The sequence below is a fragment of the Nyctereutes procyonoides genome, unplaced genomic scaffold (genome assembly GCF_905146905.1).
Source record: "Nyctereutes procyonoides isolate TBG_1078 unplaced genomic scaffold, NYPRO_anot_genome, whole genome shotgun sequence".
In the NCBI taxonomy this organism is placed as follows: domain Eukaryota; kingdom Metazoa; phylum Chordata; class Mammalia; order Carnivora; family Canidae; genus Nyctereutes; species Nyctereutes procyonoides.
The window spans coordinates 28,889,903-28,914,211 of NW_026575131.1; the positions used below are offsets into that span (position 1 = coordinate 28,889,903).

Consider the following 24,309-nt stretch of genomic DNA (forward strand, 5'->3'; position numbering starts at 1 on the left):
TTCTGCCACCCATGCTGGAGAAGTGTTTTCTCAGATCACAGATTTCTCAAGTGAAAGTTTTTCCTCCCAAAGCTATTCTTTACACCACCTTTGTGGACTGCTCTCCTCATCTGCCAGCAAATTAGATCTTGGTTTCTGTCGTGGAATTGAATTTGTGTTATTTATTAAGCAGTTTGGATGTTCTGACGTCCTTATTCCTAGTGTCCCATCACTTGGAACAAAACTGGAAATGCTAGTTAAGATGGCTCTCTCAGGGACGCCTGGGTGGCTCAGCGGCTGGGCGTCTGCCTTTGGCTCAGGGCATGTCCTGGAGTCCTGGGATCAAGTCCTGCATCAGACTCCCTGCATGGAGCCTGCTTCTCTCTCTGCCTGTGTGTCTCTGCCTCTCTGTGTCTCTCATGAATAAATAAATAAAATCTTAAAAAAAAAAAAAGATGGCTCTCTCAAACTCATCCCCACGAAGAAATATCGTGATAGAGTTACATCAGATATTCACTGAAGGCTTCTAGGTAGGAGCAAGAAGACACCCCAGTTGGCATCAGCTAATTTTTCCATCAGCTAATAGTTCCAACTAAAGGGGTACAGGGGCCTGAATGCAAACTAAAAGGGAGATGTGCATATGCCAACCCCTGAATTGGCTGCACTCCTAAGGCACCTCTCATAGCAAAAACTGCCTTGCAGGACGCCTTGGTGGCTCAGCAGTTGGGCGTCTGCCTTCGGCTCAGGGCATAATCCCAGAATCCAGGATCGAGTCCCACATCGGGCTCCTTGCAGGGAAGCCTGCTTCTCCCTCTCTGTGTCTCTCACGAATAAATAAATTAAATCTTTAAAAAGAAAAACTGCCTCTCTGCACTGAATGAGTCTACTGTTTAAACATATGCATTCTTCAGAACACACAGCTCCTGAATCCAAGCCAAATGTTTCTGGTGCCTGACCAAAGAAGGCCTGCCTATTAGGTAGAGGTGCATCTCATGAAAAGTTCTAAGTAGTTAAAAGCAAACATACTTTCTCTCTCACCCTCCATTCACTCATCCATTTTTCAGAAAACTAACATGGGCTCTTAAGTTTTAAGACTTCTAGGAAAGGCTTGTCTGGAAGTTAGGAAGACAATGCGTGATACCCCTGCTAGTAGCTCATCAAATTGACGTGGATTCTAGGGAGTGGCTCCCTTGGTCTCAAGCCCAACCCCATCATCTGTGGTCCAGGCCCATGTGGTGCCTGAGGCTTCATGATAGGAGCAAGCATGGATGGATCAGTCTAGCTTAGAAAAAGCCCATGGACACGTTAAGTGTACAGTCTTGAACATTTGGTCTTGGACTAAAATTTCTAAAAATAACTTCTCATTCCTTTAGATAAGGGAGAGACTTTGAAGAGAGAGGCTTTTTCAAAAACCAATAATTCTGTGCTTGAGAAAGCACAGCACACATGTGATTAGGATACAGTAAAGATTGACCAGTATCAGTAAGCCATCAGTGTCAATTCTCTGAGCTACCCGTCCCCCCACCCCCACACTCTGCCAGCACATGACAGGCCCGGCATGTTTAACTGGTTCTTATGATGAGAGGAAGGGGGAGAGAGAGAGAGAGAGAGAGAGAGAGAAAGACGGAGAGACAGACAGACAGACAGGCACACACACACACACAATCCCTGACTGCAGCTGCTCTGACAGTACTTTATCAGTATCAATAATTACTCAAGTTCAAGAGACTTACTATTCAAATAAAACACAGCAAATGAGAAAGATAAGAAAGAAATCTCTAGACTTGGCATTCTCCCTCCCCATCTCCTTCCAGGAATTGGACACACCCTTAACACAGAACACCCCGAGTTACCAAAGTTGTACAGAAAGGCTTTCCTTTCTGTTGCTCCAGTGTTTTCCCAGGTATGTGCATAGAGAACCTCTGCTATCTTCATTCTTCCTTACACCTCTTTCTGCTCTTCTGACAGGCAACTAGGAATAATTTAGGTGATGGGAGACTTTCCAAAAGCAAAGTATATATCAGAAAGGGTCCTCAAAAGGCAGCATCTCCAGCCCTGGTTATAGGAGCAGAAGTTTCTGAGATGTACAGACATCTGGGCCAAAATATACATCCCTTTTGACAAGCAATGAGAGGTTCCATTGTTCTCAACCTGGGTCCCCAGCTCATTACAACATCCCTCCACATCACCACTGCCGGGACCCAGGAAAGTACAGACCCCATCACCATTCCTAGAGTCCTACAAAAACCTGGGATGACAAAATAACCAGATGATGTGTAGGGATCAGAAACCCAGTCACTATCTTCCAATTAAGCTCAATGGTTCTATAATCATATGAGGGTGACAAGGAGTTTGTCAGCAGTGTGCAACTCAAAATGCTAATTGCAGACTAGAACGGGCAGTTGGCTGAGCGGCTGCTGAATATTAATTAAGCAATCTTAACTGATTTATATACTGCCCTCATTTAAATTTACAGTGCCATGCCTGCTAATAATCCCATTTATTTTCATGCTGTTGAGTACAGAAATCACATTAATATTTACTTTTGTGAATGGATCTGTTGTAGTAAACCATGTATGAATAAGAGCCACTTGTAAATAGAAAGTTGAGAACATTCGCATGCCTTCAAGGAAGATGATTGAGAGCTGTGTTAAAAAGATGTGGATTGATTTATTAGGGCAAAATGTTTCTAGAAATTGAAGTGACAAAGACAACAATAGAAGGAAAAGCCTGTGGGCGTTATTGGGCTTCTCCTCAAAGAGGAGTGTCTGCTTGAAATAACTCAGGGGTCCCACTTGGAAAAGAGCCTACGGTAAGTTCTGCGTTGTGATTTTTTCGGATGCAACCACTCACTTACTGTTCAGTTTCCTTTACTGTATGTGAAATAATTCTGTTTGTACAACTCAGTTTATACTTGTATTATATTTTCAGGAAGGAATCTTCTAGAAAGAAGAATTCAGAATTGCACTTCTCATTTTCACAGTCTCCGAACCATAAAAGGCACATGTGATCTGACAAATATCAAAGTACTTTTGGGAATAATCAAGAGACATATTTCCCATCAGAGCAATTCTGGAAATCCTGGGACATATGGTTGTCATACCTTGGATAAGTACAGCCTGTCAGATATGAGGAGGAGGTGAAGGGAAGAAGGAAAGAGGCAAAGTGAACCAAACCATGGAGATGGATGAGGTGAGAGAGGGTACATATATGAAATGAGGAAAAAATGTTTCAAAATATTTTGGATCTTATTTGGTCAGGGGAGATGGCCATTCAACTTTTGTTACAGCTGCAATTGACAAAGATCTGATATTTGCAGGAAGAATTTCAGTGGCGGATACAAACTCCTGCAATGAGCATCTAAAGGATGTGGGAGGAAATAAATTATATACACCTAAGTGGTCTCGGCACAGGACGCTTTCGTGCTAAATATTAAGTGTGCCAAGCAGTCCTTGGAGTGACTGAAATACTGCTAATACTTTCCAGGAGAGAAGACAGCAGAGGTCATCTCATAAACCACATTTTGACCTGATCAAGAACCTGAACGGGGCAGTTTTTACATCGTGGCTGGCTTTAAGCAAGTGAGCTCTAGACAGTACTTCCCAGTCCTCCAAGCTCTTAACCAGAAAAGAAGGCTTGAAGTCAGGGGCTTTGTGGTAGCTATACCACACTTAGTTACGAACCTGGCTTGGAATGTTCTGAATTTCTGGACTGAGGCTTAAGGAACTCTCCACCTCCTCTTGCCACTGTTTTAAGGCACTGACACAATCCGCCATTGATGGAGCTGGTTAATGGGGACATGATGGTCTAACTCCTTTTGGGCAGGAGGTGGGAAATGAAAACTCACATTTCATTCACTACACGATTCAGCACCTGTAATATGCAGCGTTCTAGTAAAAACTTTTTGGTGACTATTTCATTAACATGCTAAGTCAGTCAGACTTTAGCTGGAAGAGTGTCATTTTAAGGATCTTGCAAGATATTACGTGTCTTTTCACCACAGCCCTATGGTAGTACTTTTTACATACTTGGGACCATCTGGGAAGAGAAAAGTTGATTTAGTTATCATACTATCAACCAGGTCAAATTCTAAATGATTTAAGAATTTAACATTCAAATTTGAAACCACAGAAGTACTAAAATAAGTCATTGCAGAATGGAGACAGCCTTTCTAATGAGGATTCCAAATCCAGAAACCAAAAGAAGTTTATGGGTAAATTTGATTAAATGAAGTTGAAGACGCTGTATGAACATAGTTCACAGACAAACCACAGATGAGGAAAAAAATATTTGCAAGCCTTATTGCTGACAGTGATATCTCTCAATTAGAAAAAGACCAACAATGGAAAGGGAAAATGAGTGAAAGACTAACCGTTTAGAGCAAAAGAAACACAAAGGGCAAAAACATGAAAGATGCTCAGCCTCCCTCTTGATAAGAGAAAACACACTCCTGCTATACTAACACCATTGTTCTCACCCATGAGGTTGGAAAAGTGGCCCCCATTTGACAGTACACCATGCTGGGGAAGGTGCAGGGAAACAGGTGCTTGCATGTTACCAATAGAAGCCGCCCTGGGTATGGCACCGGGGAGAGCAATTCGGCGCCATCCATCAAAATTACAAATGCATGTAGCTCCTGACACATCCTGTTTCCTGACTTTATCCTACAGATAGACTTATCTCCATGCACAATGACTTAAAGTTATTCACCTTGGTACTGCTCATCATAACAAAAGCCTAGAAGCAACCAAAATGACAGCCACAGAGGATTGGTGAAATCAATCAGGACAACTATACAAAGAAATACTGTGTTTCTGTAAAAAACGAACAAACAAACCAAACCAAACCAAACCAAACCAAGGAAACCACATTTGCAAAGACAAAAATCATGTTAAGCAAAGCAAGAAAGGCAAAGGATCGTGTATGCAGTGTTTTACTGTGTAAAAGGAGATCTGGGGCTATAGATTCATATTTGCTTACACACACCACCCCCAACGTCTGGAAGAAGAGACAACAAGCTAGCAGTCATGGTTACCTATTTGTGAGGAGGTAGGGAGTCAGGAGGGTATGTGATCAGAGGGAGATGGAGGGGTATATATAATAAATATTAAACGTTATGATTTTCAACCATGTTAAGTATTACCTATTCAAAATTTAAATCAACAGCTTTCTTTTCTTTTCTTTTTTTTTTTTAAGATTAAACACTTGGGTCTGATTTTTATTGTTGTTTTCTTCTTTGTCCTGGTGGGGATGGGGGTGGATAATCAGCATCACTTCCAGCAGCCACTGTCCTGCTTTTCTGGGTTCTGTTCACCCTCAGACTACACAGGCCTCCCCTCCCACTGTGGGCAGAGAGTGTTCCAGGCAAGTGAGGTCAGACCCAACAGGCAAATGGGTAGTACCCTGAGGTTCATGTGCATAGACTTGGCAACAGCTATTTTAACTGTTTGAAGGGTCGCTATTCAGGCAGCTTTTCGGGCTCTCCTGATTCCCTGGCACATTTTGGATGGGATGCAGACCAGGACAGGAAATGAGAGTGGATATAAAGAGGCCAACGCGGGAGACAGAGGCTAACAGCCCTGCTTCCCTCATGCATCTGCAGCCTGGTAGGGGAGGGCGGGGCCTCTGTCCTCTGGAAGGCTTTTTATAGAGCAGCAGAGGACAGAACTGGGTCAGGAGGCTGCTGCCAATGCTCCTGGGATAAGGAAGGAGGGAGGAGAAGGGAGAGTGGGTTGGTGGCCCTTCAGTCCACACAGCCATCAAGAGGAATGAGGAGCTATAGGCTTTAGAGGAGCAGAGTATGGCAGGGCAGCCAGCAGAAGGAATGGGGGAGATCTGGCCCCCTCTTCATCATGAATTGATTAGCAAAGCACATCAAGCAGTGAGAGGGGGCACTGCTGAGGACACAGACCACCAATGGCTGTCCCAACTCAGCCACCCAAGCAGGGTAGCCCAGATGAGTAACTTCTCAGAATCTCTGTCTCCTCCTCCGCTGGGATGGGGTACCATATTACACACACTAAGCGTTTCCCATGTACTACCTCGTTTCATTTTTGCAACAACCCAATGAAAAGGAACTATCTTTGGACCTACTCTTAGATGAGGACACTGAGGCTCAGAGGGCTTTGTTCAGTTGCTCAAGGTCACACAGCTGGGAAAAGGTAGAGCCACAGTTAGAACCAGTCTCTCCCTGAGCCAAGGTCGCTCTTTCTTTGCTACTACGTCATCAAAAAAGTAAAGTCAAATATGGAATTCATCATCAGGTGGATTCTATAAATACTTGTCGCTTCCCAAGATGGTTCTCAACTTCTAGATCTAAATGAAAGTCACTGTGCCCCTCCCCCCACCAAGCTTCCGGCACTCAGAAGTAGAGAAGAAACCAGAAAGACTGAACACCCTGTAACAAAATACACCCACCCAGAGACTGAAATACATCTATAATAAGCCCACTCCCACACCTGGGGCTAGGAACATAAGTGAGAGTTAATCACAGGCATGTCTGGAGAAAATGCAGAAATCAGATGTGCATTATCTCTGTGGCGTCCATGGGGTGATGCTGTTTTTTTTTTTTTAACGTGTGACAGAAACACATTATATTCAGAACAGACTGGACATGAATATTAGGCATTTACATGATGTCAAAGGTACTCTCTAAGATTAGAAGTTGAAAGGTATACAGACGGGTTTCTATTTCAGTTTTTACCTTTGGATTTTTGAAAACAGATTAGAAAATTGAAGACTTCAGGAAGCAAAAAGATCTTAGAAAGAATAATTATATTACCGGTGTCAGCAGTTACCCATTTTCCCTAAAAAGGCCAAAATCATGCCATGTAGCTTAAAAGAAGATAGATCGTAGAATTTCTCATTAATCTCCCACAATTCGTACTATACCTTCTCAGATCTCATAAGTATACCTGATTAGATGGAGGAGTATCTAAAATTTCATCCTAATAATCGGACTTATCCTCAACCAAGGGAGACAAATCATTCCATGTAAAAATTCTAAGATAAATACTATAAATTGGTTCATTGAAAGTAATAAGAAACCACTCACAACACAGTATTAGTGAATTATCCTAATTGGCAGTATTAAAATATTAATTACCATATTAAGTAGAGTTTGCCTAGATAAGCTTTATAAAAATATTACCAAGAGCGCATGTGGAGTGATTAAGATCACATGATCCGGACTTCTAAAGGTTTACTGTAAATCATTCCAGGACAATAATTCTTCCCAGTATTTAAGCCATCTAGAACTCATATGCTTTCATTTTCAAAAAATTTCACTCTTGTAGAAAAACATGCTATATCCCCATTTGCTCACTTCTCTCTTCCCTTCCTACTTTTCCTCCTTAGCTTATTTATACATTTAGGTTTCTAAAACATATTTTTCACTTGTAAGGCTAAATGCATGCTTTTTTTTTTTAAAGCTCTGAAACATGCACACATCTGAAATTTTGGAAAGATAATAGATGCAGCTGACATACACACCAACAAAGAACATTCCCAGTATGCCCCCTTCTAGAAATAAAAACAGCCCCCCACAGACCGCCAAATAAAGCAAAGCAAGCACACTCAGGACATACTTTCATTGCTACCAGCTACCAGCAAGCTGTATTGGTATTTGCAATTCTTACTTTCGGGAGTTGGGGCAAGACAGGTAGGTTGCAGCACTGTGCTGTCTAGAGGACTTTCATCCCCAGGACAACAAAACAAAAATCCAGCAAGCCAGTCCCGGCCAAAGAGGCACCCCCCGCTTAAGCTTGACCGCCCCTCACCTGCTCCCCTTCTCTCCTCTCTCCCCAGAAGAAGGCACTTCACGGAAACGTCTGGGAAAGCCCTTGGACTTTATTTTGTTACACCCTCTAAATAGACAAAAAACAAAAGAGAACAGGTGTAGAAGACAGTACTTTCAATTGGCCACCAAGAGTTCCACACGAATGCCCTCCCTCCCACCTAACATAGACATACCCGTCATCAGTTCCAATATGGGACATTTTCAAAAGAGAAAGCTTACACACAAAGGTGACTCGGTCTCTCAAGGGTTGTTTTGCACTTAGTTAAGAAATACAAAATGGGAACTTTGCCCTTAAAAGCAGTCATTCCATGTTAGAAGCCTGTTATCACTCCTGGTGTTAATGGTAGGTAACGAAATCACAAATCCAATCATTATTGGGTTTTCCCATTCACGTATCTACCCTTCTTCCACCTTTGAGGTGATGCTTTGGCAAACATGATCACTTAAAACACCATTCAAGTAAATAGAACTCAACAGGAATCTCTTAGGGGTCATCTGAACCTCCCCTGTCATAAAACATATGTGGAGGTGGTGTTGTTAGATCAATCCGGGGTTTTGTCTTTTCCCCATGCATCTCTCTCATCTCCAGACACTTTCCTGATTCACAACCCAGACTGGGGAGTTCGCTGGAGAGGCTCCTCAGGGAAAGTGGGGGTAGTACTGATAAGGCTACTAGTATATACTAGGTCTGATATTTAGTTTGCCCTTAAAACTTAGTGCAGCATCTGAGTCTCGAGTCTCGCATTTGAAAGATACACTTTTGTTCCAGGAGAACACTGGCAAGTGTTTACTTCACTATATTTAATCCCCTAGCAACCTGGGCTATAGGATTTCACACTGGAATGATTCCTATTCTTTCCAAACGCTGTGGATAGAACAGCGAAGACAAACTCACTTGTAGCAAAGTTCTCTTTCATTGGAGGTTCTCTTGAATCCCCCTCAGAACTCTGAATTCAGGTATGTGATTCCAGAGAACATCTGACAGCTTCTGATTCACTTGGGTTCCCCCCCCCCCCCCCCGGGATGAACATCCTTGAATTCTCCGGTGTTGAGTTTCTCTTCTTCCAATACAATTCTTTTGTTTATTTTGATCATTATTAGCCTCTATATGGAGTAAAAATGCTTGGCACAGGAACCAAAATTTGGAGAAGCCAAAAGTTGGGAATACGACTCCAAAGCGTGCGTGGGTCGGGCTGGGGGGGTGGGGAGCGTGCTGTGATTCAGAACTTCTTGTCTCCCTCTGTTGAGTGCAGTCTGCAACTACAACAACTGTCCTCAAAACATCACGAACGTACTCGGTGCAGCGATGAACATTAATCCGAAGAAACCACGAGCGTGTTGGAGTGTTTTTGCAAATCTTCATAGAAACTTGAAATTTGCAGCTTCCTAAAATATTTAGACTTCTTCTCAACCCTTAGCCCTACTCTGAATCCTGCCAGATTCACTCCTTGGGGAATTCTGGAGCGGAGCCGGCTATCTCCGCAGCTTTTCCTCACACACAACCACAGGCGCTTAAAACTCCCACCCGTAAACTGACAACACGTCACTGAGAAGCAAATGCCATAAAGCCGGTAACTAATATCTTGGATAAATGAGGGGGCCACCTGAGCAGGCCCCCAGGACAGACACCATCGACCCTGGGGGAGAGGACACTTGGTGGCGACAGGTCCAAAGGCAGGTGTCGGGGATGCAGAAGAGACTCCACGTACGAGTTTCCTTTTCCTGAAAAGTCAGTTTGCTCAAAAAAAAATGTATCCACCCATTTCCTCCTTAACAGAATCAATCCCTTCTTTCAAGACTCATGGAAAATGTTTAAATGGCAACCTTCAGCAGCGAATCTCTCCCGGCTTTTGTCTAATGACTACGTGTTAGTCTGTTCCAAGAGCTTCGACTGGCATCTCAGGGCCAACTCGACAGCAGGGGGCCGGTTACTATAACAACTGACAGTTCTCGTGAATTCTGATAGGCCCCCGAGTAGCCATTTGGGAAACGGTTATTGAGCAAAAAAGTTGCCTGGGATCGGCAGCATTAGCTGGCACGTGACCCAGAGCCCAGACACACAGCTGCAGGGAGGAAGAAGAACAGTGCCCACCTCCGGGAACAGCTGGGGACCCAGAAGGCTCCCCACCCCCCTGCCCTTCGGCATCTCCGAGCAAAGACAGTTCAGCACCACCACGTCATGAACTCCAGCCCTCCGAGGCAAGCCATGTGTTGGCATCACGCAAAGCGCTTCAGGTCTCCCCGCTGGCTGGACACGTTGTCAGGATGTGAAGGGTTGAATTGTAAAAATTATTCCTAATGACTTAAAAAAAATCTTGAAATATGGCTATAGATACGGGTTCCAGAAAGGGATGGGTGACAGGGGCAGTCACCAGTTTTAAAAGAAAAAAGTGGTACCTGGAATCTCAGGGGTCCTGTGAGTGGTGCGTTTGCAAAAGAGAGAAAAGGTGATCGCGCAAAACCACCAAAAGGTGGGAGCTGGAAGCTTGGATTTTTCTAGACTTGAAGAAAGTACAGGAACCTACTTTTTGTTCCCATTGCCTTCTACACATAAGCACAATGAACTAACCCAGTGTCTTTGTACAGGCTGGATCCCCTAGAAAAGAATCTGATTCGATCCACAAAAGTAGACTTTGTTTTGCATGGACGACGGGCAGCGTGACAGCATCTTCCCTCTGGCAGTACTGATCATGTCATGTCCGAGTGCCTCTCTGTCAGCTCGGACACAGAACTCTGCCTGGAGCATTTGTGGCTTTTCTCTGTTCAGTGAAAGTCACAGCTCACCATCCTCTCCTCCACAGAGCCTTCCGGGACTCTGTCTCATTCCCTTGTGGCCCTGCAGTGGCCAGAGTCCATTCCAGAGCATGGTCTCCCTAAGTCACTACTGTAACTCAGGGGAATCCAAATGCAGGGGCCAGGCAGGGGTCTGCAGGGATGGGGGGAGACTGGCAGACTGGCGAGCCGGGGCTCTTCTCCCCCCAAAAGATGTCCCCATGGTTAGCTCTATCCAGCCCACTAATGCCACAGAAGAACATGACAACAATGTGACCACATCACCCAATTTATCACAAGAATCCAGGTAGCTGGAGTTTGTTTTTTTTTTAAGACTTTATTTATTTATTTATTTATTTATTTATTTATTTATTTATTTATTTATGATAGACATAGAGAGAGAGGCAGAGACACAGGCAGAGGGAGAAGCAGGCTCCATGCAGGGAGCCCGACGTGACTTGATCCTAGGACCCCAGGACCGTGCCCTAGGCCAAAGGCAGGTGCCAAACTGCTGAGCCACCCAGGGATCCCGGTAGCTGGAGTTTTAAGTAAAATCTTCCTATTTTCAAAATGATCCAGAATTTTGAAAACAGTACAGTACATCAACTAAATAAAACCGGCCTGGAACTGCTTTTGGGATTACCTTTCTTTACCTGTTCATTTGCCCCATTAGCCTACAAGATGCCTGAAGATATGAGCTCTTCTCTCCTCGCCCAATTGCCCATGCTTGGCATAAACTAGATGCTTGAAAAACATCTTTGAATGAACAAGCAACTAAGGAAGGAATAAACGGGCCAGCCATAAAGGGTCTCAGGTCAACAAAACCAAACCCTTGATTTGAATACCTCTAAAACATACCAGCTCTGTGAACCTGGGCAAGTCATTCCCCTTCTGGAAGCCGTTTTCCTCCCTTGGGGAGAAGGTTAGCTACCGCCCACATCTGCTAGGAGGATTAAATATAACATTTGCTTTGTATCAACAATTACTGGTTTGGGATGAGTGTTTACCCTTTGCTAGCTGTTCATGGTCACACGCATGGGAGAAATTACTCTTAATGGCATCTGTGTCCTTTGTGACTTCCCTGGGATGGAGGGGGATGGGTGGAGAGCTTGTGCCGGGCTCACGGCAGCTGTGTCCTTGTTGCTTCTGGGGGAATACAGGAGGGAGCCGTGTGCTGTTGGGGCACATGTGGTCATTCATTCCTTGGGCAGGAGAGGGGTATTACCACATACCCACGCTCAACGTTCACATGTATCTATTTTCTGGAACCTCTATTATCCCAACACAACCCCCCCCCACACACACACATCTGTGGTTGCTTCCCCTCCAATTTATTATGTTGTCTCCCAGTGAACATCCAGGAAAGCAAAAAAATTTGCAGCATCGACAAAACTCACTTGTTTTCGTGAATAGCATTCTTAATGAAGAGGCACCGGCACATGGCAAAATTTCTCCAACTGTAAAGGTAGGGGTTATAAAAAAGACTGTTTTCCTGTTTGCCTAGGAGGCTAAATTGGTGTTGACGGATCTGCCACAGATTTTACAGATGGCTCAGTCATGTGCTGAAGGGAGACAAATTTTTCAGATCAGATCGTGAAATCCTCCTAATACCAAACTAGCCAACCTGCATCAGATGTCACAATAACCACTTAGAGTTTCCAGTTTCCTGCTCCAGACTCCATGCAGTTAACTCAGCCCTATCTGAATCTGAGAATTAAAGCTGCTTTAGGTTTCTGGAAAGTTCTTTTTTTTTTAAATTTTTTTTAATTTATTTATTTATGATAGAGAGAGAGAGAGAGAGAGAGAGAGAGAGAGAGAGAGAGAGAGGCAGAGACACAAGCAGAGGGAGAAGCAGGCTCCATGCACCGGGAGCCCGACATGGGATTCGATCCCGGGTCTCCAGGATCGCGCCCTGAGCCAAAGGCAGGCGCCAAACTGCTGCGCCACCCTGGGGATCCCTGGAAAGTTCTTCAAGCTAGAATTATGGTCAATAAGATGCTTAACTTGCCACCAAGGTAATACCAGCACTGATTAGAGCTGGAATAAGACAGAGCAATCAAGTTATGTGTCTCACCATCAAAACATATTCCATTTCTCAAACCCCTGAAATTACAGTTGGCCCTGTAAAGTTTTCTTCCACATGATTTTCACAAATGCAAACCACAGGTTTTTGTTTTTGTTTTTTGAGAAATGTGCTATCAAAACAGGCTACAGAAGGAAGTAAACGCTACTTCTCATTTTGGCAAAATAAAGTAATGAATGATTAAGACAGTGGCTGGGTTCAGACCCAGGATCCACCAGAGATGAACACTGTGACTTGGGCATGTCACCTGATCTCTCCAAGCCTTGGTTTTCAGATCCTCAAAACGTAGTAATTCCTAGGATCCGAATGCTGACTAGGTGGCAAAGTCATCTGCTAAGCACATGTGCAGTATGATGAAGGTTCGAGAAAAGATTCTCGGCTAATAAAGGCCTTAAGATATACAAAGTCATTTTAGGGGTGAGATTTCACTCAAAGAGGAAAGAGCTACCTTCAAAGCAATTTTCTCCAAGATTACAGAAAAGAATCTTTTATTTTTATTTATTTATTTTTAAGAATCTTCTAAAGAACTTGTCAATACTCCTGATTCTCAGTGCACACTAACGTCTTGCTCACTGCAGCTAAGTGATGCTACCGAACAAGGTAATATACTAGCCGTCTGCCTGAGCACGGTGACCGGGCAGTCCGCACACAGCTCCTCGCCCAGCCTCTACCTCAAGTTATCCAAATTGGAAAGAAACCTTCCAAAAATTGTCCTCTTCTGAGTGGCAGCAGCCACGTGGCTGTCTTCTCAGGAATGTCTGCACGTTGGGGCCAAGCAAACAGCTCGTCTTGGTAAGACAGGGCACCTCTTGGAATGCATTTTCTGACCGTTAGTAATTCAAAAGGTGCATTTTGTTTTCTTCCTGAGTAGTAAGGCCGACGTGGCACACTTCAAAAACTATTCGATTTACTGCTTCTCCTTCATTTCTATGGACTCTTAACAGCCCTGAACCATTGCACGGTTGACATGGATTACAATATTTAAAAGGCACACACAGGGCACCATTTGCAAAAGGATGCAAACCGTGACTATTGATTTTTCATCGATTTTATCTTCAGTAGCTGCCCTACGACCCCGACCCCTGCTCCCAAACACTTTGCATGTATTTTCTTCCTAGCTTCACAGCAACTTCTGCATTGTTAGGGATTTGCACCCCTATAGCTCTTCAATGCAGACCCTTGCAAGGACCATTGAAGAAAGAACTGTAGCATCCTACCTCTGACACCTGAGCTAACCAATATTCAGAAAGGAGTTTCTTCTACACATCCATGTTGATGCCTATAAAAGTACTGCTCAAATGGTCTCCAGTGGGCCTCTAGGAATCCTTTAGTTGGGGGGGGGCAGAGAGAAAGAGAGAGAGAGAGAGAGAACAAACCAGGTCGCTACCTTATTTTCTAGTTTGGGCCTAATGTGAAATAACAAGACTGATCTAATGATCGGCCTCCAGAATTTTTCCAGGAAACCTACCCATTGCTAAACGATGCCAGTAGGTCTGAATAATTAAGGCTATTTCCGGCAACACTCAAGGAATATCCACGTGCTCCGCACCTTATCATGTATCCTTGGGGCCATGAGACTATCTGTGGCCCATGGTGAGGAAATGGTACTGAGGGATTCCGCTTCTGGGCCGTGTGGTTGGAAACAAGGTGCCACCTTGATTTTTCTGTCCTGCTGCAGCCATTTGGGAAACACGTGTCCCAGAAAGAGAAGATGCAGGTATAAGAGAGCTGCCCAGCTCTCTGAGACTATTCATAGGTGACAAATATACTTTGTGTTGGGAGGCCATTAGGGTGTTGGGGTGCATCTGCAGAGCTAATGAAGCTTGCTCAGACACAGGCGATCCTGAGTTAATGAGGCTGCCCACCGGGCTTCTGAGTGGGGTGGGAGGTGGGTTGGTCGTGTCTCTAACCCAGTTACTCAGGGATATGCTTAGGGAATTACCTCTAGGCCCACTGGGAGCATCACGCAAACCAATTTCATTAACCTTTCCTTTTTTGGCCCAAAATAGTTCCCCTCAGTTGGTTCACCTATATTTATACTATATTTAGCTCCACGCTATATTTAGCATGACTTTTAGCTATTTCCAGGATAAATACCTCATGCTACTGAGATCATTCAAAAGAATGGACTCTAGAAGAAACTTCCAAAAGCTATTTTCAAGCACTGTTTTGAGCAACGGCATATGACTGGGAAGGAGACAGCTATACATGGATTACATTTAGGGGACAGCAACGATTTAGGTCTGTAAGTCTGATTTTATTAAAGAACAACATTTTAGGCACACCAGGACCCAGAATTAAGATTTTAGTTTTCCCTAAAGCAGAGGATAACACAGCTCTTATTGCTTATTTACCACCTGCCAGGCACTGGGATCACCATGTCCCAGAGCGCACACCTAATCCTCATGGGAGCCCAATGGGCACATTTCTGAACTGTCCTGCAGATGGAGAAACTGAAGGTGGGGGAGTCGTTTTGTCAGAGACCAGTTTCTCGGTCGTTTCCCGTCCTGGCACCTCTCCTAAGGGGCCTTTTTTAAGGGTTTTGTTTTCATTCCAGTGAGTTAACATAACATAGTGTTCTATCGTTTCAGATGAATGATACAGTGATTCAACACTTCCCTACATCACCCGGTGCTCATCACAAGTGCACTTCCTAAGGGGCCTCTATAGACATCTTCCTAAGTGGAATTTTAACACCAGCAATATGCTATGTATTTGTGTACTATATGTAAACCCATGTTTCATATATAAGAAGCTTGTTTACCTCTCGAATACCCATTTTTGCCCCTTTGGGAATAACTGCACCTCTGCTAAAGACACCTGCTCTGAGGCCGTGGGTAGTGAGAGGTGGAGCTGGCTCCAAACCCAGGCTGTGTGCCCCTGGGCCTGTGCTGCGCCCTCACTAACACAGCACTGCCTCTTCCTCATCTCTCTTCCTGTAGTGTGGCTCCTGTAGCCTTTCCATCATGCTTAGGGTAAGGTACATGTCCCTTCAGGTGGCACCCAGGACCTTCAGGATCTGCCTCTTGCTGTCTCCATACTCTGCTCCAGTGATGCTAAACCATGGGTACCCACTTACGGGGGCCAGATTCTCTCCAGCCCCTGCCTGTACACCTTCTTCGCTAGCTTACAGCTGCTTGCTCTCCAAAACCCAGCTTGGGCAGCAGCTCTCCAGTGACCATTCTCTGATTCCACACGCTCTCCAAGACTGGATGAAGCCCTACCTTTGTGCTAGCATAGCATCTTGGATTGCATCCTCCAAACATTCTCTATACTTGATTATGTACTCATCTGCCTCCCCCCGCAGACTGTAAGGACCTTGGGAGAGAAGAGCTTATTCCCAAATCCCCAGGCCCAGCATGATGGGTGACAGGTACGATATAAGCATGGCATAAACACAGGAAGTGGCACATGGGTCCCACACCCGTGCAACAGAAGAAACAGCTTTACCATTTCTTCAACAACACAACACTTCTCAACTGCTACACGCATGCTCCAATAATCCTGCAGCTGAGATGGGACTGGATGTGGCCCCTATTTTTCCAGTCCATGGCCCATGCATTCATGACAGCAAAGTCCTCCCTGAGAACCTAAGGCTAACCAGGCTGAGCTCACATGGCTACCTTGTTTCCTTCCTCCTACTTGCATATGTATTTCTCTGCTACCAAAGTCTAAATTCTCTTTTCTTTGCAGAAATCCCTCCCCTCTTCATTCTAATTTCCCATCTTTTGGAGCTGACCCCGGCTGCTTCTATCTGCCTGGTACCTGCATCCTATCACCTTTCTGGGCCTTGATGGTCCTTTGGGAAAACACCCATTGCCCAGTTTCAGTGCATGTGTTTCACAATGGCAAGACCTCACTTCTGGGCTCCAGACTTAAATTGAAGAGCCAGGCCTGACAAAAGTCTTAAACCCTCTGCTCCAGAAGCTTCTAGGGGTGAACAAGTGACTTGAGTCTGTTGTCAGAGACACCATCTTGGAACTTAACTCTAAGGGAAGAGAAATTCCCTTTCTACTGGGGGGGGGGGGCTGCAGCAAGGATGTAGGTCTGTAGGTCTGACATGGGCCAGAGGCCACCACGTGGGAACAGAGCCACAGAGAAAAGCCACCATGGGGAGAACAGACTCTAGAGACGAAGAGGGAGGGAAACAGAGGCACACAATGCAAGCTGAACCCTGCCTGCTGTTCTTGTTAGATTTCACCACTCTAGATGGGTCTGATGCTCCAAAACTTTTCAATTCCATGAATCAGCGGGTTTCCCCACCTTATGCTTAAGGTAGTTTGAAACAGGTTTTTGTAAATTCTGGCACGGTGGATGGGAATACTGCACACTGCTTAGCCCATAGTGGGCATTCAACAAACATTAGTTCTTTTACCTCCTCTGGCCAAAGACAGAAGGTGAGGCGCACAGTAGGGTGGTGGCTTGACGGGCCTGCTCATCCCACCTCCAGTGGATTTGACTGAACATCAGTCATGCTTAGCTTCCATAACATGTAGCTATAGGTTATGGATTCTAGAGCGAAGAGGTTCTATGTTCAAAATCAGGGTTCAATACTTCTTACAGGACCGTGGCAAGTCACTTGACTGCCACGAGCTCCCAGTCCCTTATATTTAAATGGGGATAATAGGAGTACCTGTCCTAAGGTTTATTTGGAGAATCACAGGAGATGGTTCCACCCAAGAGCCTGGCACAGTGCCTGGCACTAACAAGGGATTTGGGAAACGTTAGTGAGCACAAGCATCACTGTACAAGGAGACACTAGTGGTGGAAAAGAAATCAGAGGGCTCAGGTTTTATTTCTATGGTCTCATGAATTCATTTGATTGTGGTGTCAACAACTCCAAGCAAACACACTCAGGAACCAGAACATTAGCTGCAAAGGGTCAGTCCTTGGTGTAGAAACGGCCACCAAAGCGAGCTGGTTTGAACCCCTGGGTGCCAGGCCTGCCACGGAGGAAACAATCCAGAAGGTTTTGATCTGCCTCAATGCTCTACTTATGTCAAGTCTGTTTGGCAATCATCCACCCTCTCTGTGCCTCAAAAGGCAGAAGAGAAGCACTGTTGTCCTCGCTTCCAAACCACATTGCCAATGGGAAATGCATGTCTCTTCCACACTTACCAATTTTCTGTGTGAGCTCTCCAATGCTTCCTCCTTTCACATTAATAAGAAACAAAAAAGTTGGACAGAAAATGGGTTCTTGTCTCCTCTAGGCTGTTCTCATGTTTAGCCAACTCATTCGTCCTGATGCTAATTCAATTTTACTTTCCTTCATCTGTAAGAATTTTCTCGTTCACATTTACTTGTGTGTACTGGCATTAAGAGTCTAGTAAAAGCTTATGTGCAGAGTCTACTGAAGTTTAAACTTCTGATTACTTTAAATCAAGCTTTGGATACATACAGATAGGTATGTATATGTACAAGAATGCCGTAAGTCTATTTTATACATCAAATATTCAAAACATTTCCTATTCAGACCAAGTTTTTCAAGAGTATATACAATTAGCAATAATCATGTCTCGGATAAACCTCATTGGCTATGATACTGCCACTGCACCAAGCTCAAGAGTATATACAGTTGTCATTTTCTAACTGGAAAATGCATTTCAAATGAAAGGGTCTTCAAGTTCTCTTTCCTATACTACACAGGCCCTTCTAACATGTAGTCTTTTAGGGTCAACATGCAGGCTTTGGCTGGCCTGGTCTGCATGGATGCTTGGCCACAGAGCCCATGATCTTTCCTGTTCACAGGGATGGGTTCTTGGGTGGGCAGATGACCAAGGCAGGCCAGTCAGAAACAGTCTTGAGGTTTTTGCTGGAACTGCTTAAGGCAGGAACCTGTTCATACCAGGGCTGCTAAGCAATAGTCACCTGCCTGGGGCCTCCGTACACCCTCTCTGCTCCTCCATGGGGAAGGTCTGCAGCTAACACACACGGTACCGAGCAGAGAGAGTGTGCAGACTTTTTGTTACTTCTATGTGCTCAGTTAAGCTCATGGTAGGCAGCTTCCAGTTTACCAATGGGCTCCAGACCGATGTTTGCAAAGCACTTTGTCCTGGAGGAGGAACAACATGGAAGGGAGTCTAGGTTCCTGGGTTCACCCCTAAACACCAGGAAGTTCCCGAGCTAGCTAGTCTGTCGTATTTCCAATGCTACATCAGACACCTGGGGAAGCTGGAGATGAACCCTTCCTTTAACCCTGGTTCTACTGAACTGAGGACAGGCCCAAGGAACCACAGCCTTTCTGTCAGCAGATTCTGCTGATCCCACCTTCAAAATATATCTAAATGTAACTGATTCCTACCACCTGCACAAGTACCCTCATCACCTCCTTCTGGACTACTTCAGCACATCTCCCAGCTGGTGGCTCAGCTTCTGCCCTGATCCTCTCCAGGCTTTTGGCAACACAGCAGCTAGCTAACTCAGAAGTCAGATCACAACACACTTCTGTAGCAAACCCTACTTATCTCAGGGTGAAAGGCATGTATTCACAATGACCCCCAAGGTTATACATGACGGGACTCCCTTCTACCCCCATCTCTTCCTGGTACTCTCTCCTATCATTCTCTCCCATGCTCGCCTCCTCCAGCCACATTGACCTCTTAGCTATTCCTGAGAGGTTCCGGGCACATTCCTGCCACAGGGCTTTCTCACGTGCTGTTTCTTCTGCTTGTAACCAGCTCCCAGAGGAGCCCATGAGACTCCCTCCTGCTTTAGGTCTTTGCTCAAATATCACTTGCCACTTAAGGGCTTAACTACTTAGAATATTCACCGTAAGTCCTAGGATGCCCCTCCCCTTACCAGATTTAGTTTTCTCCATCACACACTTAGCATCACCTCAAGTAGCCCATACTTTATTCACGTGCTTTGCTTATGGCCTGTCTCCCCAACCACAAAGTTAGCTCTAGGAGATAAGACTGTCTGGCACATAACAGGAGCTCAAAGTGAATTGAGCGAACAGCAATAAGGAAGCAGGAGATGAAATACAGGACACCTGTTCATCACGGAGGAAGCTTGTTCCGGGGCAGAAGCCTCCTATTGTGGCCAGAGAGGGGAAGGTAGCCAGGCCAATCGAATGGCCCAGCCTGCCTTACTCGGTTAAGCTGGCTCAGGGAATGTAGCCGGAAAACACAGAATTCTAAAACAGAAGTTGCAAGCAGGTTTCCCTGGGGGAGCAGTGAAACCAGTTCAAGGACAATGATGATTCAGGGAGGGCTTCAAAAGTCAGCCGTTTTTATGTGACATGTATTAAAAGCCACATAATATGCCCAATGTTTTCCTATCACCCGAATTTCAGCAAAAGGCTATCACAAAAATCTTAGTCAAGAAGGGTCATTATGCAGATACAACAAAGGGGAACATGGCCTCAGAGAAACTGGAAATGCTAGGAAACGTAGTCACTCATTTTGCAGGTGCAGAAAATAAGCTTAAGGAGGAAATGGGATTTGAATCCAGCAAGTATCACTGCTGAGATCTGAACGTCCCCGATTCCCAAGCAAAATCTCCTTTGGCATCAAATCTCAGAAGCTCCTCACAAGGGCCTCGATCTCAACAGTGGCTCTAGCTTACCAGCTGCTTCCAGATAAAGCAGATCCCCCAGCTGGTAACCCTAGAAACACTCCAGCTGTCTCACCTTAGGAGGCCACGGGCTTCCCCTACCAGGGTAGGGGTGCATACAGCAGAACCTAGCCCCCACATCCCCCTCTGTAGCTATAGCCTGGCTTACTCACCTCCAATAAACTAGCACAGCAATGAGAAGGATGAGGCACACGAAGGTCAAGGCTGACACCACAATCAGAGGGATGATCCACTCCATCCTCCCTGGAGAAGGACGGCTTATCATTCCAGAGGTGTTCTTTTCTGCTGCAAAAGAACATAGCAGTTAGAGGATCGGAGAAATGAGGAGCCAGAGCAAGAGCCAGAGCTCTGGTCTCGTTTGGGGTGGCTTCCAGAGGACTGAGCAGCCTGCTCTGGCTGCCCTAGGGACAGGAGGGGCAGTCTACAGCTGGAACCATTTCCTACTGTGTTCCAACCCAGTGGGGGGGGCTTTTTATCTAATTGCCAGTGGGATGGACTTGTAGATGGAGGTCAAGACATTCTCACACAGAGTTGTACAGAAGAGGGACATCCAGCTTCCCTCCAAGAACATGATGACCCAGAGCAGCTTTTGGATACACTGAAGAAATGTGCTCAAGTCTGATCACAGCATCACACTTGCCTCTAGAAAGGGGCTGGAGTGGTGGGAGGTGGCTGAGAGCCTCCCAGGCTCCCCAGTGCCAAGGCCAGAGGAAGGGCAGGATGGCTTTTACTCAGATAACCAGCTGTAAAACAATGGGTATATTCTTCGCCTGCTTAGCACCCGTTACCCCTTCCTTTAGTATCTACACCCAGTTGTTTTGGGAAAGCACCTCTCCCTAAAAGATAAAGTCACAGTGGGACAATCATCCAGGGCTGCCAGTCTCCCGGGCAAAGGGGGTGGTCGGGTGGGCATGGGACTCCAGGTGGGGGAACGGCTCTCACCCTGGATTCCCAGCCAGAGACTCACAGACTCGATTACAGCACAGTCCACGGGGAGCACCCAGATGCTTCCGCTCTATAGCTCCCAGACCCCCAGAGCTTGTTTCTGCAGCTTTTCCTCTTAACCCATGCCTCCCGACCCCCACCCTTTGAAAAGTTCAGACAACCAGAGAGAGGAAGCCATGCCTCGCACTGGGGGCAGCCAGTCTAGAGCTTCGCAGAGAAGTCTGAAATGATCTGGGATCCTCCCTGGGCCGCAGATGCCCCTTACCCAAACAGGCCCTGGGGATCTTCACAAGTCCCCAGGGGTCTCCAGAAGGAACCCGCTCTCCTTTATACCGTGGGGAAGATGGCTGGAAATCTCCAGGGGGCGCACATGAAGCTCCGAGACGGTGTGCGGGCTGGGAAGATCAGGGGTGCTCACACACAGTCACGGGAGGCAGGTGGCGAGGAAGCAAAGGTGAAATGTGAGCTTGGGAAGAGGTCCCTGGAAAAATGTGCAGCTGGCTGCAGGCTGACTTGCACTCAGCAAGGATCCTTCTGCGCGGCCAAAACTGGGCCAGCTTTCAGCCAGCCCACAGTGTCCCTCTGCAGGGTGGCCTCAGTGCGCGGTGAAATCAGGCTGGGTTTGCAAGCCAGAGGAGGTGGGCTGACCAGGAAAGAAAGGATTGGCCCCGGGAGCAGATTTATAAAGAGCCAAGGCTGCTCCTGAGAAGCGAAGAAGTGCGTTACAGAGCTTTCACCGGCTTCTTCTGGCTTACTGTGACGGCCTCCTTGGTTTCCTGCGCAGCCCGGGGCATCACACAGGGCCGGGCGGGGGTGCCGGGTCACAGGGCCGGGGACAGGGGCAGGCGCAGCACGGCACTCCGCGGCTTAGAGACTAGCTCCCTAACTCTGCCGGCCCATTGCTCTGGACCCCTCGCTCCACAATCTCTCATTGCACGGCTACTGGCTGTGTCCCCAGAGTGTGCCAAACATGGTGTGCAGGGATAGGGGTGCAGCAGGACGTCAGACAGCAACAGCCCTGTGCTGGGGGGTGCAAATCACTGCAAGGGGGAGAGGTGGACGCGAGAGCAAGGAATTAGGATGAAATGAATGGGATGCCAGGGAGAGCCCACGGGGTGTGTACAGGGGGAAGAAGGGTCCTAGCCTAAGGGTTCTGGAGGGAGAAGGGGAGTTAGCCGGGTGGAGTGCAGGGACGAAGTGTGTTCTGGACAGCGAGTGTGAGAACGAGGGGGACCGAGATGGAGCGGTAGTGGCCACATCAGCCAGAGCCCTAAAAGCTGAATTAAGAAGAGCTTCTAGTCCCAAGAGCATTGGAAGCTGCTGCAGACTTGCCAGCTGAGGCTTCCAAGGATCAGATGTGCATGCTCTCCCTCCACCTAATGCTCGAATAGCAAAGCTCTGGTGACCCGCTACAAGAACCGGAGTTACAACGACGAGAATAACTCTGCTGGGCTCCAGCAGGGGGCAGCCCAGCCAGGCAATTATCTGGCGGATGGTTGGGAGGATCTTAGAGACAGGGAAAGTCCTATTCATGGAAAACAGGGCAGGAGGATTGACATTACAGGCCACATGCCTGGTGAATTCAGTATCGACCCTGGGAGACCTTTGCAAACTGGGGGAACTCTCTAGGTCTTCTTTCTCTCCCTGCCTCTGGACAGAAAAGGCTTCTTGCCTGGGCTACTAACCTGGTAGTAACAGGCAAGGCAGGGGAGGAGGCCAAATGCAAACTCCAAGTCCTACTCATCCTAAAGCACTGAAAAGGACCGTTGGCCAAAATAGTCCCTCACATGCATCTCTCTGAACAGTCACTGGAAACACCAGCTCTTAGAGTAGCACTGCCATCCTAAAACCAGTGAACAGTGGCCGCTCCAGAATTTCTGGGCCTTCGGAGTCATGCTCCAGAAGTTCTGAGGGTCAACGGCATGTTCCATTGTCCCAGAAAGCCCGTATGTCCGCCACTACATCTGTCCCTCTCTCATCCCCCACAAAATAAGGGTGCAGGTTTTCATCAGATTCACAGGGAGCCTCGGGTCTCACAAAAGACTTACCAGAGGAGAGAACAGTCTGCAGAGCAGGGGCTGGACGTCACAGCTAGCCTGGGGCCCGGCTAGGCTCAACCTCAGGTCGCGTGACTGAGTCATTTCTCTAACATTCACAGTGTTTGTGTCAGAATTTTGTGTGTGGGGTGTGGGTGTGTGTTTTAAAGATTTATTTATGTATTTATTCATGAGAGACACACAGAGAGAGGCAGAGACACCGGCAGAGGGAGATGCAGGCTCCATGCAGGGAGCCCGATGCAGATGCAGGACTCAATCCTGGGACTCCAGGATCACACTCTGGGCGGAAGGCAGATGCTCAATCTCTGAGCCACCCAGCTGTCCCGAGAATTTGGTTTTGAAGGGATAGAGGAGTGAACCTCCTCAGCCACACCTCTCAGTGTGAAAACCTAAAAAAGACTGTTCTGCAAGCAGCAGGATTTGCCCGGGTCGTTGCCCTAGATGCCAGGCAAAAATACGCGTGCTACTGGACTTCCACGTGAGGCACGAGAAGGTTGATTTCATGGACACACTCACTGTACTGCTTTGTCTGCGCATCACCAGGAGCCTGGAAGCTCACCGCATCTGTACACAACCACACGAACTCTGCTCCTGTCCCTCCCTGGGGGAATTCCTCACTGCTCTCAAGGACAGCTAGGCCTGCCCCCCACTCTCATTATCTCCTTCTGCTCACCCCCCCCCCACTGTGTTCCAGGAACACCCATCCAACCAGTGTGACCTTGACAGGCCACGGTAGGCCCCACTTCTTCACCTCTATCCCTGTCATCCCACTTCCAGGAATGCCTTTCCCATGCTGCCCCCAGAAGCTCCCACTTATCCCCCGCTCTTGGTTCAGGTGCTACTTTCTCCGTGAGGCCTCCCCAAGTCTTTAGTCTGTGCTATGTCTGGGGCGCTGAGCAGAATTCCGATCACAGGTTCAAATCCTGACTCTGCCACTTCCTATGTGACTTTCAATCAATAACCTGAATCACTCTGGGCCTGGAGTTCTTCCTCTATAAAAAATATAAAGAACCTGCCTCACAGGAGTGGTAGCGAAGTTCAACGGGAAGACGCACCTGGCATTGAGCAATGCTGCGTACTTACTCTTGTCCTCATCAACA

At 46.6% G+C, this 24,309-nt stretch overlaps 1 protein-coding gene and 1 pseudogene across 3 annotated transcripts in view; both read right to left on the reverse strand.

Annotated features, from left to right (window-relative positions):
* Positions 1 to 24,309, reverse strand: part of PTPRG (protein tyrosine phosphatase receptor type G) — a 710,177-nt gene that overhangs the window by 67,258 nt on the left and 618,610 nt on the right. Inside the window, exons 13-14 of one of the 3 annotated variants that reach the window (XM_055343664.1) lie at positions 20,360 to 20,489; positions 7,758 to 7,844 (exon numbers count right to left, since the gene is read on the reverse strand). In XM_055343664.1, the coding sequence (XP_055199639.1) occupies positions 7,758 to 7,844; positions 20,360 to 20,489 (217 nt within the window). Of the gene's footprint in view, positions 1 to 7,757; positions 7,845 to 20,359; positions 20,493 to 24,309 lie in introns of all 3 variants that reach the window. The other 2 variants (XM_055343663.1, XM_055343665.1) reach the window with 2 other exon arrangements.
* Positions 18,068 to 18,192, reverse strand: LOC129522619 (U4 spliceosomal RNA; annotated as a pseudogene).